The sequence below is a fragment of the Xiphophorus hellerii genome, chromosome 14, assembly GCF_003331165.1.
Source record: "Xiphophorus hellerii strain 12219 chromosome 14, Xiphophorus_hellerii-4.1, whole genome shotgun sequence".
Taxonomy (NCBI): domain Eukaryota; kingdom Metazoa; phylum Chordata; class Actinopteri; order Cyprinodontiformes; family Poeciliidae; genus Xiphophorus; species Xiphophorus hellerii.
Window position 1 is genome coordinate 12,812,652 of NC_045685.1, and position 16,299 is coordinate 12,828,950.

Genomic DNA, 16,299 nt, shown 5'->3' on the forward strand with positions numbered 1-16,299 from the left:
GACTTGAAAAGACAAGACTGACACTGATAAGAACAATAAGAAATGTTTCTCAATTTTTAATCCTAACCGGTTAAGGTGAATTAATAGCAATCTTAACTGTGGACAGTGTTTTAGATGTTGGTTTTGGATTCTTTTAAAATCTTATGGATGAGTCGCTGTCGCACTTTTGGGGAACTGGTCAGCCAATCACCGCTTCAGAATTTATCATTCTGCAGCCCTTTAAAGAATGATAAATGTCATTGACTTGCTTCTCCTCTTGATTTATTTACTTTTCTTAATATGGGCATAATGTATTGCTTTTTGACATAGACTACTTGATGTCAGACAGATTCCATTTAAGCAATTTCATTATCCTAAAGGTCACTTAATAATGAGGCACGGCTGTGGCGAGTGAAACTGAACTTCACTTTCCAAAAACTGTGGGTTAACACCATTTCCAAAATAAGACCAGGTTCATTTCAAAAGCATGTATATGTTAATGAAAAGAAGTAAATCATAATTTGAAAATCATTTTGATACTTGTTCAGGTTATCAAAAACTGAAGAAATCTGTAAAAGGGGAAATATTTTTTCACACCACTGTAACTTATGCCTAGCTTAGATTTTCAGTGAAATGTCTTTAAAGAAACTATAATACTTCTCTGTTAATATATGGACTCATATACAAAAAGGTTTTGGTTAAAATACAGCAATGCGATGCTAAAGGATTAATGTGTTTTTACATTTTTCATACTTTTAGGTGTAAACATGTTTTATAAATGAGCCTGAACTGAACTGTACATATTTTTTGATCTCAATATGACTACAGCATTTCATTGCAATGCTGTATGCAATGAAATACTGAATGAATTCCACTAATTTGAATTGTAACTGAACCAAAATTTCTGCTTTGTAATTGGAGTCAAATTACTGGTAGACCTCATTTTCTTCTGAAGTGCCTTGAGAGAAAATTTGTTTTTTTCTTTGCTCTAAATAAAAAGTATAATCTTTTTATACCATTTGTGTTTTCCTGATTTTCTTGCTTTTCTAAGCCTTTTTCCTAGAACTTAACACATAATTTAATTTGACAAGTCGTATCATACATGCCGTATCATGCACCCTTAATATGATGTAACCTGAATTGCACTATTAGAGTGATATTAATAAGCAAAAAAAATAAAATCTTGCATACCTAGTTCTCCATTTTCTATAACTTCAAAGGTGGTCCACAGGTCATCTGCCTCAAAGGTGACGTTTCTCATACTCAGTGCAGTTTCTGCGAGCTCGCAAGACCGCATACTTGGAGAGAGCTACCACAAAGCAAAATGGAAAATGAAGAAAAGAATTGTCACAAGGAGAAAACATCATAAAAAAACATGGATTTATGCAAAGTAATTCATTGTACATGACAGAGTGAGCCAAAGGTATACCGAGAAAACTGCCACCAAACTTTTCTCTGCAGCTTTTATCTGAACATAAACCCTCTTAAGGATTGCAGCAAACATTAGATCGGGAGTCTGTGACCTTCAACTGCCAGCACCCCACGGAAAACGCAATTACTTGCACAATTTAAGCAGATTTCTTTGATTAGTTTGTTTTTGATTCATTTCAGTGGCAGTAATCCCACCAGGTTAAACCACAGATGTCTCAGCCTTGTTCCATCAACCTCCATTTATTGTTCAACCCACTCTTTCACCCTCAACAACCTCCATCAGCTCTTGCTCTCTGTTACTTCCCCTCCCCTTTACATCAGGGCTTCCACAAAGCAGCGGCCTATGCATAAGACACACACACACTCACCTTTATTAAACAACATTGCTCCGGCTCACGCTTTTCCAGATACACCTCAAAGATCAAATCCCCTGCTGGGCAGAACTGGAGAGAAAGGATGAGGGAGGGGGAAAAAATGCATCAGTCAAGTGATTTGTTGTTTTGTTTACAGAAATTCAGTTCCAACACGGTAAAGCGAAAAACTAGAGAAGAGTGAGAGAAATTGTTAAAAGTAATTGTTGGAGCCAGAGGGGTTCTCTTCAGAGCAGGACACAAAATAAAATGTAGTGTGAATAAAAAGCCAAACTCACTAAAGAAAGAAGAAACAAGAAGGGGAACAGGTCAAAAGCTCCAATCCAAACACAAATCTTCACTCAAGTGTCACATTGAAGCTAACTGAGTTTGAGGAGATTTAGAGGGCACACCTGAAAACACGTGTATTCGTTCCCCTGTTTCTGTTACGACAGGAAAAGGTCAAGTGCCATCGTCTATGACCCTGTGGTCAATAAAAACCCTTGGATCTAAACAAAACCTAAAAAGTCAAATAAATAGAAGAAAAGGTGTTTAAAAATTTGTAGGTTCATGAAAATAAATGGAAGAAAAAAAAATTGGGATGTTCACTGTTGAAGAGGCTAGGGAAACCTTGAACGCTAAAGCTACTACAGCCAGATCCAGCTCAGCGGGAGAATAAAGCATTCAGACATGTGAACAGCAGAAGAATAATGTTTTATAAAAAAAAACCTCTGGATGTTTACTTCATGTTAAAATGGTAAGATTTTCTAATCCTACATTTCACCATGGTTGTCGTTTCATCACTGCTACATTAATGCTAGTTTATAAAGCTTAGAGAAAAGGAGGCAAATGAAACTGATATATAGTATTTCAGTCAGAGCAGAGACCTGCAACACACAGAATGTGCTCAATAGACAATCCCACAATTTCTCACTGTTATGACTCATTGTCATCTACCATTATTTTGCTTCTTTTACCACAGCAACATATATTCAACCTTAAAAAGGTCTGTTAATATTGTGGTTTAGGGAGTTCTAATGGTTTTGCATGACCCCATCTATAACTATCTTGGCCACTATCATCTCCCTTTTATTTTTTTATTTTTTTATTATAATCAGGATTTTAACTAATGAGAATTTTACTAGATTTTAACAAATGAAAAGTGGGTGGAAGAAGCTCTCATATATTCTGATTACAATTTAATCGTTTTCAATAACTTGAAATCCTGATTGAGATCCGCCCGGAGTTCCTTAAGGCTCTGGATGTTGTAGGGTTGTGTTGGTTGACGCGACTCTGCAATGTCGCATGGACATCGGGGGCAGTCCCCCTGGATTGGCAGACTGGGGTGGTGGTCCCCCTGTTCAAAAAGGGGGACCGGAGGGTGTGCTCCAATTATAGAGGGGTCACACTCTTAAGCCTCCCTGGCAAGGTCTATTCAGGGGTCCTGGAGAGGAGGGTCCGTCGGATAGTCGAACCTCGGATTCAGGAAGAGCAGTGTGGTTTTCGTCCTGGTCGTGGAACGCTGGACCAGCTCTACACCCTCGGCAGGGTCCTGGAGGGTGCATGGGAGTTCGCCCAACCAGTCTACATGTGTTTTGTGGACCTGGAGAAGGCGTTCGACCGTGTCCCTCGGGGAGCCCTGTGGGGGGTTCTCCGGGAGTATGGGGTACCGGGCCCTTTGATACGGGCTGTCAGGTCCCTGTATGACCGGTGTCAGAGTCTGGTCCGCATTGCCGGCAGTAAGTCGGGCTCGTTTCCGGTGAGAGTTGGACTCCGCCAGGGCTGCCCTTTGTCACCGATTCTGTTCATCACTTTCATGGACAGAATTTCTAGGCGCAGCCAAGGTGTTGAGGGGATCCGATTTGGTGGCCTTAGGATCTCATCTCTGCTTTTTGCAGACGATGTGGTCCTTTTGGCTTCATCAGATCGTGATCTGCAGCTCTCGCTGGAGCGGTTCGCAGCCGAGTGTGACGCGGCCGGGATGAGGATCAGTGCCTCCAAATCCGAGGCCATGGTCTTGAGCCGGAAAAGGGTAGAGTGCCTTCTCCGGGTCAGGGGGGGTGTCCTGCCCCAAGTGGAGGAGTTTAAGTATCTCGGGATCTTGTTCACGAATGGGGGAAGAAGGGAGCGGGAGATCGACAGGCGGATTGGCGCAGCGTCTGCTGTCAAGCGGGCGCTGTACCGGTCCGTCGTGGTGAAGAGAGAGCTGAGCCAAAAAGCGAAGCTCTCGATTTACCGGTCGATCTACGTTCCCACCCTCATCTATGGTCATGAGCTTTGGGTCATGACCGAAAGAACGAGATCGCGGATACAAGCGGCCGAAATGGGTTTTCTCCGTAGGGTGGCTGGGCTCTCCCTTAGAGATAGGGTGAGAAGCTCAGTCATCCGGGAGGGACTCAGAGTAGAGCCGCTGCTCCTTCACATCGAGAGGAGCCAGTTGAGGTGGCTCGGGCATCTGGTCAGGATGCCTCCTAGACGCCTCCCTGGTGAGGTGTTCCGGGCACGTCCCACCGGGAGGAGGCCCCGGGGAAGACCCAGGACACGCTGGAGGGACTATGTCTCTCGGCTGGCCTGGGAACGCCTCGGGATTCCCCCGGAGGAGCTAGAAGAAGTGGCTGGGGAGAGGGAAGTCTGGGCCTCCCTTCTGAAGCTGCTACCCCCGCGACCCGACCTCGGATAAGCGGAAGAAGATGGATGGATGGATGGATGGTATCTTACAAGTTTTCAATTCAGTGACCACTATATGTTTCCAAGGAACAAAGATACCTGATCAAAAGAGGTCTGGTTTAAATTTACAAAGATTATTTGCAGACTAAATGTTAAAATGAATCATCTGACTGCACAAGACAACAGTCAATACACGTTCAGGAGACTGAAGGATTATTTTTCATTTTTGAAAGAAAAAAAAATCAACTCAGATAAAAACTACATTTCTCATACTTCCATATCGAAATTACAGCTCAACAGAAGGAGAAGGTTTTATTATACAAATTAAATGTTACTGATGTGGACTTAATTTTTCCAGCTTGAGACTGCCATTGTTAAACAGTAATATGTAATTCATTTGCATAAATGCTGATACGCCTTCCTAATGTGTTGGCTTAAAATTCCCTCAAATTAAATAAATATTTTTAATAAAGTTGTATTCTAGACAATGACTCTGTGTTTCCAAGTTTCTGAGGACTTTGGAAATCTCTCTCTCTCCAGAAAAATGGAGAACTAAGTGAGCATGAAGAGGTTCCTTTTTCCTTAGCTACCTTGAAATTGCAGTTACATTCCCTTTGTCATTTCAATGGGCAGGTGAACCGAGGTCCATTAATGGCTTGAGCTGTCTTATAATAAGAGGGATAGGGCCCCTCCTGACTCCTGTGGCCCAAAAATGACTCGAAAATTACAGTCATTTAAACCAATGGAGCAAAAAGCTGTAATTGTGGAAATGTCACATGCGGATATGGAGCCACGTTGTTACGCTCTGTTCTCCTTTTCTCTCCTTCTATTCACTTTTTGTGTGAAGGCTGCAAGATCTCTTTGAGACCGCGGAATCAGTGGCGCTGCGAGTGAAGAAAATTAGACAGAATCAAGGCATTTTTGTAGTTCATTAAAGCCAAGTCCGTGCTGGTTGTGAATGCAGGGTATCGATTTTAGAGTCAGTACAAGCTTAAAAGGCATGACACTGCCTTGCTCCTCATTATATCGCTGATTCACTTACTGCTCACTGTACACTGAGCTGTCCTGTCCTCTAAAGGATGCTCGCCATTCCCTTCCATTGATCAGAACCTTCAGGACCTTGCCTGCAGAATACAGAGCTGTGAAAATGTGTTTGCTTCCTTTCAGATTTCTGCTGTTTTTGCTTTTACCACTTCATTACATCAAGTTAATTGTTAAATTAGACCAAGACAATCTGATGAACACAGAAAGAAAATTTTAAGTGATGACGAAAATTAGAGATCAAAACCTTCCCAACTTGGCCCACTGTAAAAGGAAACTATCCCCTTTGTTAAAACATTGTTTTTTTTAGAGTTACTAGAAAAGGGTGCTGTGGTGGTGCAGGGGCAAAGCAAGACCCACATATTGAGGCCATGATTCTTGTGGCGGTGGTCGCAGGTTCGATTCCCGGCCAGGCGACATTTGCCGCATGTCTTCTCCCTCTCTCATTACCCTCTTTCCTATGTAACTACTTTCAAATAAAGGCCACTAGAGCTAACAAAACCTTTAAAAAAAGAGTTATTAGTTATTAGGGTTAACATGAAGCAGTGGAGAACTTCATCATGGTTGGCCGGGCTCACAAAATCGCTCCAAAAGTAAATCACTGGCTCATCCAGGATCTCACAAAAGAACATCTGAAGAACTGCAGCCTCTCTTGGCTTTGTTATCATCAGTGTTCATAATGAAATAGTGAGAAAGAAACACTTCCTTTTGTTTATGATTGAAAGGACATTTGGGAAAATATCCTTAGGACTGGTGGGACACAACTGGAGCCTTTGGAAGCTACTGTAGGTGTTTCATTAAATTTGAAATAAAGCTAGAAATAAAACTAATTTTGAGTCAAACATGGCAGTGTTGCCATCGTGTTCTGGGTCTGCTTTAGGTCCAACTGATGAAGCCATGAATTTTGCTCTATATCCCGAAAATACAGAAGGTTTTCTAGCGTCAGTTCAGAAATTTGATCTTAAACACACTTGGGTAGTGCAGCAGGACAACAAACCAATTCACACCAACGGATTCATCTCTGACAAACATAAAAAGAAAATCTAGTGGCCAAGTTAAAGTCTGGTGCTGCTAAAAACCCTTCAATTCATAAAACCGTGGTAAATAAATAGTACGGGGGGGAAATACTTATTCCAAAAAGTCTTGCTGTATTGGCTAACTATTTTTCCACCAAAAAATGTAATTAACATTTCAAAGCTATTTCTTGGATTTACTTGAATGAACTTCATAACTAAAATTTGTTTGCAAAATCTTAGACCAACAACGAAACAATCTGCAACATGGAAAGCAACCTTTCAGTCCAAAAAGGTTGAAGATTTCTAGACGTACTCCCCAGACGGTCTTCTTAATTGATGGTTCTGCCAGTGAATCAACATTTGCAGCACAAGCACTGCTCTAATATTTCTCTACTGCTACAATAACACTGAGTGGAAGATTAGCATGGCATGTCAGCACTTAGCTGGAAGTCCAGCTGAGTTTAAGTACACCCTAACTGAGCAACTCAAAAAAGCTGCAGAGGTAACTAAGCAAAGAATAAAAGTTACTTAATGTCTCATTTGGATTTTGCTTATGCTTCTTTTTTTCTAAAAAGAATCTGATTGTGACTTTTTGCAACATTTTTGTTGAGAAAATTAACTGAACATGAACTGAAAATCACTTTTCACTTGCTAAGTTGGATCTGAAGTAAAAATACAAGGCAGTGTTAGCATCTGGATGCACCACATTGTATGAGGGAGAGAAACGGCTGTTGCCCACAATAAGAAATCTGAAGGAGGAACGCTTAAATAAATTAAGTAGAAGTGAGCCAATTATCCAGATTTGTACTTCAGTAGATGCTTTTTTTTATTTCCCAAGATTTTTTTTTGCAATACACAGTTTAGTATGAATCATTCCCAGTACTAATATGAATTTGGCTTAATAATATATTACAAAAGTGGTTAAATATTTAAAAAACAGTACAGTGTCCTCCAAATTAAAGGACGTGCCTGGAACAGGTGGGTAAAAATAAATTTAAAAAGAATTCCCAGAGGCATGATCTTGCACTTAAAAACTGCTGCAGTTCAGCAATCCAGTCAGTGATGAAGATTCTTTAAAGAAAAACAAACAAGAAGATCGTCTTACTATCCACATCTTTACTCAGGAGCTTGACCATGCAAATCTCTAGATATATAAAATCAGCTTAACGATGAAGAGATGAAGCAGAAATAAAGCATAATTTTATGAGTTTAAAGTGAGTTTCTTATGGCCACAAATGCCACAAATTTGAAATCTGAGGGCCTTACATAAAACCTCAACCTCGATAATGGCTCCAATGAAAGATAAATTAAAAAGCTAAAACTGAAACATAATCTTTTATTGTTTTCTGTCCAAAAAAAAAAAAAACCCTCACAGCCGAGTAAATCAGTGATTAAAAAAGCCAAGTGAAGTTCCGTTTTATGTGACAGCTTATATAGGCTTCAGACACACTATAAATAAACAGGAAAGCACTGCGAGTCCAACCTTTATAAACCTGTGGGTGGCAAATTACATTTTCATAAACTTTTATCGCATTTTCAGATGAGAGTGGTGAGGAGATGCTCTGCAGCAAAACGGAAGGATGCAAAAAAACAAAAAAAAAAATTTAGTCTGTGGCTTTGGTCCCGACTAATATTTAATGTAAAAATTTTATACTTTTCTAGACACAAAGAAGTTCTACTTTGCTTTCAATGTACATTTAAAATATAAATATACTTATGTAATTTGTGAGAAGTAAAGTTTTTTTTTTTGTTCTTAATGTAGATATGAATATAGAAAGTGGTTTTATAAAAGAAGAAAGCAAGGTTGAATTAGTGCAACTATGCATAGCATCAGTCTGGGGTCTATTCACACGAAGTCATGCAAGGAAGGAAGGACCGACAGAAGAGGGGAAGGTAAGAAGGAAGGATTAACGTGTCAGGAGGACCAGAAGGAAGTATACAAGGAGGGAAGGATACATGCAAGGGAGGTAGGAAATGAGATAAAGGGTGGAGGGAATGAAAGAAAGAAACAATGGAAAGAAAGGACCAAAGGAAATAAGAAAATATACAAGCAAGGAAGCAAAGGAGGGAGGGAAGAAGGGAATGGTGACTCAAGGGAGAATCTGTCCTCACTCAAGGAAGGAAGAAAACAAGGAAGGATACAAAAGAAGAAGGCGGAAGGAAGAACAAAGGGGAAGAAAAGGCAGACATGAGTACATTTTGTCTTGTTTCTTGTTTTTCCACACCTGGAAAATACTGGTCCCTAAAACCAGAACTTTTCAGAAGGTGCGGGATCCCTGATTTTAACTTAACACACACATGCTCCTCCACACCAAGGAAGAAACAAACCCAGCAAGTAATTAAAACTGACAAAGAAAAAGTAAAGTCAGATGATTAATGTAGCATTAAATTAATCCGAGCTTCACTTTAGAATGCTAATTCATCCCTAAAATATGGGCACCAACCTGAACTCACTTAATGTAGGTGAGACAACTTTTCCATTTCCAGAAATCTCAATTGTTTCAAAGAGGAAGCATACATAAAGATTTTTGTAACCAAAAAAGAAACTTTCAAATTTTGTAGCCTTTTTACTTTAAATAAAGACCTAAACAACCTCTTTAGTTTGTGTTGTTTTTACCTGCAGAAGTTTTCCTCTGAGTAGCCCTCAGGCCCAACATGCTCTACAGAACGGACACGTTGGAGGAAAGATTGTGGGGGCAGAAAGCCTTCATAAACAACTCTTTTCTGATTTCTGCAACAGGGGCACCACGGGATTTAATTTTCCACCAGCTTATCTAAACCAAGAGGTTTTTGTTTTTCCCGTCATTCAGGCATAAAGCACCTGCTGTAAAGGTCAACGAGAACAAAATCCCAGCTTCTGCTCCCTCTGCCTCCCCTGCTCATTTCGGCTAGAAAAAAAAAAAAAAACACAACAGAAAAACGAAGCCTGCGTTTGAGTCCCATGATGCACGCAGGCAAATCGATGTGCACGCACACACACACACAGAAGCGGCTCTTGTAGACATAGAACACGCGGTTCTATCTGGACTGTGTGGGTCGACTTACTGCTGTGTCCTTCTTTTCATTCCAGCGAGTGATGAAGCTATTCTCTGTCTCCATCTGTTGCACCTGGTCTTCATTGACCTGTTTGAGGCAAAACAGAAAACACATCAGCGTTCACAATCGGACACAAAACAGCTCCCATTTAAGACACCTGTACTTGCTTGGAGGGAATTTGGATTTTATGTGATAAATCAGCAAAGTAGTGTACAATTGTGAAGTGGAAAGAACATGAGACGTGTTTTGCAAATCGCTTACAGTGAGCTCCGGACTTTGACTGAATCCCCCTTTAACTTTGACACCTCTTAATTAAATCCAGTATGTCTTGTTGTCTGAGTGCAATTATGTGCCACACTTTTCAGATTTCTTTGTACAGAAAATGTATAATTAAAAAAATCCTGTGAATATTTTTTCCTCATCACAGTTATGCACTACAAAGCTTTGGTGAATCACATAGCCCAAATAAATCACTGCGAAATTTGACAAAATGTGGAAAAATACAGGGAGTGCGAGCACTTTTGCAAGGCACAGCAACAAGAAAACACAGGAGCAGGTGTAACCCAGAGGAAGGTTTAAAATTCTACTAGCAGAAGCAGGTCATTCAGGAAAACCTCCGAAAACTCATTTCTGAAGTAAAACTTGGCTGGAAATGTTTGATACCGCTCAGCTCCAACTGAATAGTCTGCTTTCATAAAGATCTGTTGGAGGAAATTACATTTCTTTTTCCAACTTTTTCTTTTTTTTTTTTCTTAAACTTCATTATCATTTTCAAAGAACAATTCGATTTGTTAGAGTCATAGAAATGGTGGAGAAGATGGCGGGAGGGGAAGAGAAGGGGGGGTGGGGACTCTCAAACTCGTCGTGTGTGTTTGGGGCTGATAATAAGAGTCTGTCGACGACATCCGGCACAAACCCGAGGCTTAATTACTGAGACGTCTCCTCTCTTTTTATGTCACATCGAGTGCATTCACTCTAAGCTTAATGGCTATTTGTCATGCGAACGATGGCGTCTCGAACCGATTTGGAGCGAATGCTTCTCCTGTAACATCTAAACAAGAGAAAGATTGGGAAGCTCCACATGGGAATTAGCAGCTGCTCTGTGCCGCTTATCCCGTAAGCCATGTTAGCTCTGCAAGGGTAAGCGTGATCCTGTGCCCCCTCTCTCACTCATCTACACATCAGCAAAAAGTCATGAGAGTCCTGGAAATGTGGCAGTAACAGTTCTGCTCCCCAGATGGTTCGAGTGCAAATAAAGTCATAACTGCAGCTCGGTTTAGATTTGCAATATGGTCTTATTTAGATATTTGATTTATCTCTGTTTCTGTTGTCAGGACAAACTCTGGTCTGATACATCCGGCTGAGTGTGCTTCATGCTTTGTAAAGTTTCTATATGCTTTCATTTAAAAACAGAACGGCAACTTATATTATCACAGATGCTAAATTGCTGCATACCATTTCACTGATTACTCATACTGCAGCTGCAATAGGATCATCTGCATTTTTTATTTGAAAATACTTACATTTAGTTGCAGGCATGCATTTAAACATGAGTGCCAAATTATGTTATTAAGCAAGTAAGTAAAGTTCAAATCATGATTTTATTTATGAGGGGAAAAAAAGTTATCAAAATAATTGTGGTCCCATGTGAACTGAGATAAGTTTGAGTTGAACTGACAGACCTGTGGAGTCAAGAAATCCCTCAAATAGAACCTGCAATCCACACATCAGAGCAAACAAAAAGTAAAGTTATCGACATATGTTCTTAAGGCTGCAAAGTCTTTTGAAAGGATTCAGCAAGCTACAATGAGAGTGGTGACCTGTGGAAGTTATTCCAAGAGCCCATCAACGATTCAAACAGGAAGTCAGAAAATAACCTAAAATGGCATGTAAAGCACTGTACGTCTCACTTGCCTCAGTGAAGGTCAGTGTTCATAATTCAACAAGAAAAGAGGTCAGCAGGGACGTGAATCCTTGGAAGAGTTCCAAGGGATAAAACACAACTAACCAAAAAGAACATAAAAACCTCTCTTACATCATATCCTGATGATTCCAAAGCTTTTGGGAAATGTTCTGTGAAAGTTTGAAAGCTGTGGTAGTTTGTGTAAAAACACACAACATTTCATAAATAGAATATGATACTGACATATTCTATGTCTATGGTGGTGGCAGTGTGATGGTTTGGGGCTGATTTGCTACTTTGGGACCTTAACATCTCGCTTTAATTGATGGAATCATGAATTCTGGTCCTTAACAGGAGCGGGAGAATCTCGTGCATTTTCCCTTAACTTGGGCAACATCAGCAGATCCACCAGACAAGCTTTCACCAAACACCAAGTTAATCTTTTTCATTAGCCATCTCAGTGCCTAGACATAAACCATAGAAAAGGGACACTAAAAAGAAAAAAAAAACATGATGATCGAAGAAATTTTGAAATCTCTTCAAAATCTCTCAAACCTTTGTGAAATGTTGCAGATGACCAAGACTTGTCCTGTTGCCAAAAGAAAATAGGTCTGTAACAGTGCTGTTATCACTCTTTTTGTTAAAGTTAGGTATTTGTGAAATAAATAGCTTCAAACATGTTGAACATGTAGAGCCAGGACGCAGGAATGAACTGCCTATTGCACAATAATCTTTAGAGGTAGATTTTATTATGTGGATTTTGGTCCAGTTGACCTGTTTCTGTTTTCTCTTCCCTGATTTTCTTTTTTATGATAGTTGTTTTTAGTTTTGGAGATGTAGTGTGTGGAGAATAAACCTGGCATACATATGGCACAATGCGAAATAACAGCTAAGACAGTGGATTTTTTTAACAACTTATGCAACGTGTTTATGCAATGAGAAGACGGATGTTACCTAACTTCGCAGGCGGAAAACCCGTATCAAGTGAGCGAGTAAAACTTAGCTTTCTTGAAGCCTTGGTGAAGTTTTTTTTAATGTCTATCAATTGTTTAAAATTGCACACAAATTGAATTAAACACCAAAGCGTTTTTGTCTTACACTAAAAAGCGTAACGTAGTTGCTGATTAGGTCACGAATCACGCTCATTTCCTGTGGAGTCTGTCCTTGCGTCTGGAACAGGCAGGAGGAGAAAACGGCGGACAGTTTTTCACTCGGCATTCCGTTGAGGTGGGAGCACTGCTGAATCCTGTACAAAAAAAAAAGAAGCAAAAGTGCTTAGAAAAAAAGAAAAGAACCCAAAACCCTGAAGGTAAGCAAACGACCAGAGAGAGCTGAGCACCAGCAGCTTACATCTTTACAGCGCACTCGGAATTGAATAAAATGCAAGGCTCTGGGCCAAACTCAGCACCGGGCCAATTAGGCATTCTTGAATCGGTACATATAATTAACAGCTGAGTGACAACAAACTGGTGCAGGTATCTGAGGGAGAGGTGTGTGATGTGAGCATCAGTGAATAAGACATGATGACAGCAGAGTGCTCATGTCTTAATCCAATTAGAGGTGGAAGAACCTAACAGCTTTGTGCTGTGATGCTACAGCGGGACAAGATCCAGAGAGGAAAGCTGGCTCTCTTAAATTTTGCATCCAGTGTTCGGATGCACAGTTCATTTAACACTAATTGCTATTGTTTTATTTTATACCAACCTACTGTTTATCATCAGTAAGCTGAATAATAAAGCTAAATGTTTTGTATATTCAGGAGATGAGCTGAATGAGAACGGAAATATCAGAAATTCATGGAATAAGCTGAGAGGAATAACTTCTATAGTTAAAAAAAAACAATTCCCACTGAGCTATAAACAGAGCCACTCGTACTGAGGAGTTCTGCAATTTGTTTGCTAATTGCCTGCGTTTTCAATAATGTGCCGCACAATCTGTTTGAGACGGAAAATATGGGCAAACGGTACGAACAATAAGGAATTTATTCAGCGTTTTCAACCCAAGGACACAGTTTTTTCAGTGATAAGCAGCCTTTTCTAATTAAGCTTGCATTTTGAAGAACCTGCCAGCATTCCCATTGTACAGTATTTATGACAAAGTCTTGGAAACTAAGCAAGACTTGTGAACGGGGAACATATAACAAAATGTTATATTATACAAAGTAGAACAGTTTTTTTTGCAGAAAATAAGGGACAATAGATGAATTAGAAGTGGACAAATGGCAAATCGAGAGCTATTTGGATGCAACGGCTCAAATTTCTTTTGCATCTTAAGAGAAATCCAGACCACTTTTCCCAGGACAAATTAAAGGGTGTTTTTTGTTGTTTGTTTGGTATTTTGTTTTTTTTCTTTTTTCACTGTGGACCAGCTATATTAAAAACCAGCTGGAACATGCATGTTTTCTGCAGAGTTTAGGAGAGGAGCTTGGTGGTGAAACAAAAACACGATCCACTTCCAATTACAGGTGACGAGGACTGAGATGCCTGACTGTGACCAAAACTGTGAGTTTGAGTGCACATACCTGTACAGGTGTTGAAGCAAGGCATGAAGAGTCGACCTGTAGATTTTTGGCAAGCTCTCTATGAAAGTTGAATACTTCTTCACTCTCTGCTTCTCCTCCGCCTCATCTGCGAAACCACACAAAAACAGAGCAGTTATTGCAATAATTTTCTCCCATTAATGATACACTTGTATTGAGATGATGGTGTAATGATTAAACAACATCTCCAATGAAGGTTTTAGAGCCAGATGAGACAAAGATTGACCTATTTACTCTCAATGTAAGGACAAATGTTTGGAGGAGTCAAAGTAATGGCATTGAGACTAAAAACAGGGGCACCGAGCACGGTGGTGGCAGCATCCTGTGGAGTGGCTGTTGAGCTCTCAGTGGTAGCGGTGCATTGCACAAATTGGAGTGAATAATGAGGAAGACTACCTAAAAAGTCCTCCACTTTATCTCATTTTAACAGATGAATGGATGGAATTTGGGCACAACTGGGCAGCCCAAATGGTAAATTGACTAAATATGTGTAGCACCTTTCTAGTCATACCAAACACTCAAACTGCTTTTAAACTAGCGCCACGTTCACATTCATACATTGAATTGGGCACCCCGACGAGACAGGAGGAAGCTGGAAAAAACCCCACAGCTTTCAGATTGCAAGATGACTACTCTCCCCACTGAGACACAGGATAGTGGTGTCAAACACATCTCACACAGGTGTGGATGTGACCCCTGTAAAAATGCGGTTTTGAGAAAATCTTTGATAAATTCAGGCTTTTGCACCTATTTGTTGTTGGTGTTTCTATGACTCCACAATGGAAAAAGGACATTTTGACTAAATTTGTTTGCATTTGTTCATAACTACACACTAAAGAAGCTGCAATATAGAATCTTTTTAAGACAGCCGTTTGTTTCTTTTCTGTCTTAGACTCTCTTCCTTCTGTAGCAGTCACCTCACTTACCCAGAGCTGACACCCAGTATGGATAGAGCTCCTTGGTCAAAAGTGCGTCTTCCAACTGGGATAGGAAGCGCTTCAGGGTGTCTGTTACATCTTCCAGCTGATGTTCCTTGTTCCTCAGCTTCACATTGCGGGCATCACGAGTGAACTCCTCCAGGAGGAGGGACACCCGGGCAGGATCCCCCGGAGACTGGTAGATCCCCTCCTGGCACAAACCTGCATCAAGAATGTGGTTATTTATTAAGAATCTAGCAGAGAACATATTTTTTCCTTTCTTAAAAGGAGCTGAATTTTAAAACTGTAGGATAAAAGTATTGCTGTAAGATATCTTGGCAATATATCTTACATCAGTTTTACAGCAGCACTTCCAAAGTGGCAATCTGTATAAAATGAAGGTTTTGGTAACTGGTTTACGAAAATATCGACACCCTTGAGCTTTTATATATTTTGTTACAAATTCCAGAGAATTTGTTGTACTGTATGCTACTTAACCTGTTCAGTTTAACACAACTTTTTCTAAGTTGATATGCGTGTTGCATGAGCACTTGGGCCAGTGGAGATGGGTTACTCTTTTCTAAATGAGGTAGAAACTATTGAGATGGAAGAAAAGTGTCAAAAGTGGATGAGCGTTCAATGGCATGCTAAAATCACAATGTCATATAGTGGCCTGGCATGACAACTACAGCTGACTCAAGGTGTCTTGGCGGTCTCATCTAAACGTTGAACTTTTTCCCCAATCAACATTCGATACTACAGATAGTGTCCAGGCAGCAGTCTCTTCTAAGCATAGCCTTAGATTATATGAATAGTCTTGTCATAAGATAGGTCAGCTGTTCTCGCACAGACACTCTCACAGAGTCATAAAGCAGCAGGGGATGGGTCCTTAATGCTCGAGACTAATCTTTTTGTTACCTTCCCGACCCAGAGCTCATCAGGATCAAAGCTGTCCGCTTTAGCATCAAAGAGAACCCCCTTTTCTTAACAAAGGGTAAATGGCAAGACTATCTCTGCTTTAGTACCACAAAATCTTTGGTGCATAGCAATCCACAACTTCACACCTATAGTTCAATCAACCCTTTCATCCCTTTTTTGGGAAACACCAAGAAACTATGACAAGACAACCTACTGTCACAAGCTCTACTGACCAGAAACTATAAAAGACAGCCTGAATTAACTGCTAGCCAGAGCAAACTTGACACGACTCTTTTGGCTGTATTGTGGTTCTCATTTAATAAGGTTTTATTAAATGTATTACTTCTTCTCATTCAGACTTTTCAAAATACTTTTTCTAAGACAAGACTGAAATCGTATTGAGGCAACAATTGTTGTCCACAAATGCTCTCTATCTAATTTTACTTAGTTTGAGCTAATTTGCAAAGCAGAATAGGCAAATATTTTAGTCAACCAAATACAA

At 40.1% G+C, this 16,299-nt stretch overlaps 1 protein-coding gene across 3 annotated transcripts in view; it reads right to left on the reverse strand.

Annotated features, from left to right (window-relative positions):
• Window positions 1-16,299, reverse strand: part of arap2 (ArfGAP with RhoGAP domain, ankyrin repeat and PH domain 2) — a 139,663-nt gene that overhangs the window by 16,842 nt on the left and 106,522 nt on the right. For all 3 annotated transcript variants that reach the window (XM_032583558.1, XM_032583559.1, XM_032583557.1), the window contains exons 21-26: window positions 14,889-15,101; window positions 13,945-14,050; window positions 12,522-12,669; window positions 9,530-9,607; window positions 1,779-1,853; window positions 1,171-1,288 (exon numbers count right to left, since the gene is read on the reverse strand). In XM_032583558.1, the coding sequence (XP_032439449.1) occupies window positions 1,171-1,288; window positions 1,779-1,853; window positions 9,530-9,607; window positions 12,522-12,669; window positions 13,945-14,050; window positions 14,889-15,101 (738 nt within the window). The remainder of the gene's footprint in view (window positions 1-1,170; window positions 1,289-1,778; window positions 1,854-9,529; window positions 9,608-12,521; window positions 12,670-13,944; window positions 14,051-14,888; window positions 15,102-16,299) is intronic.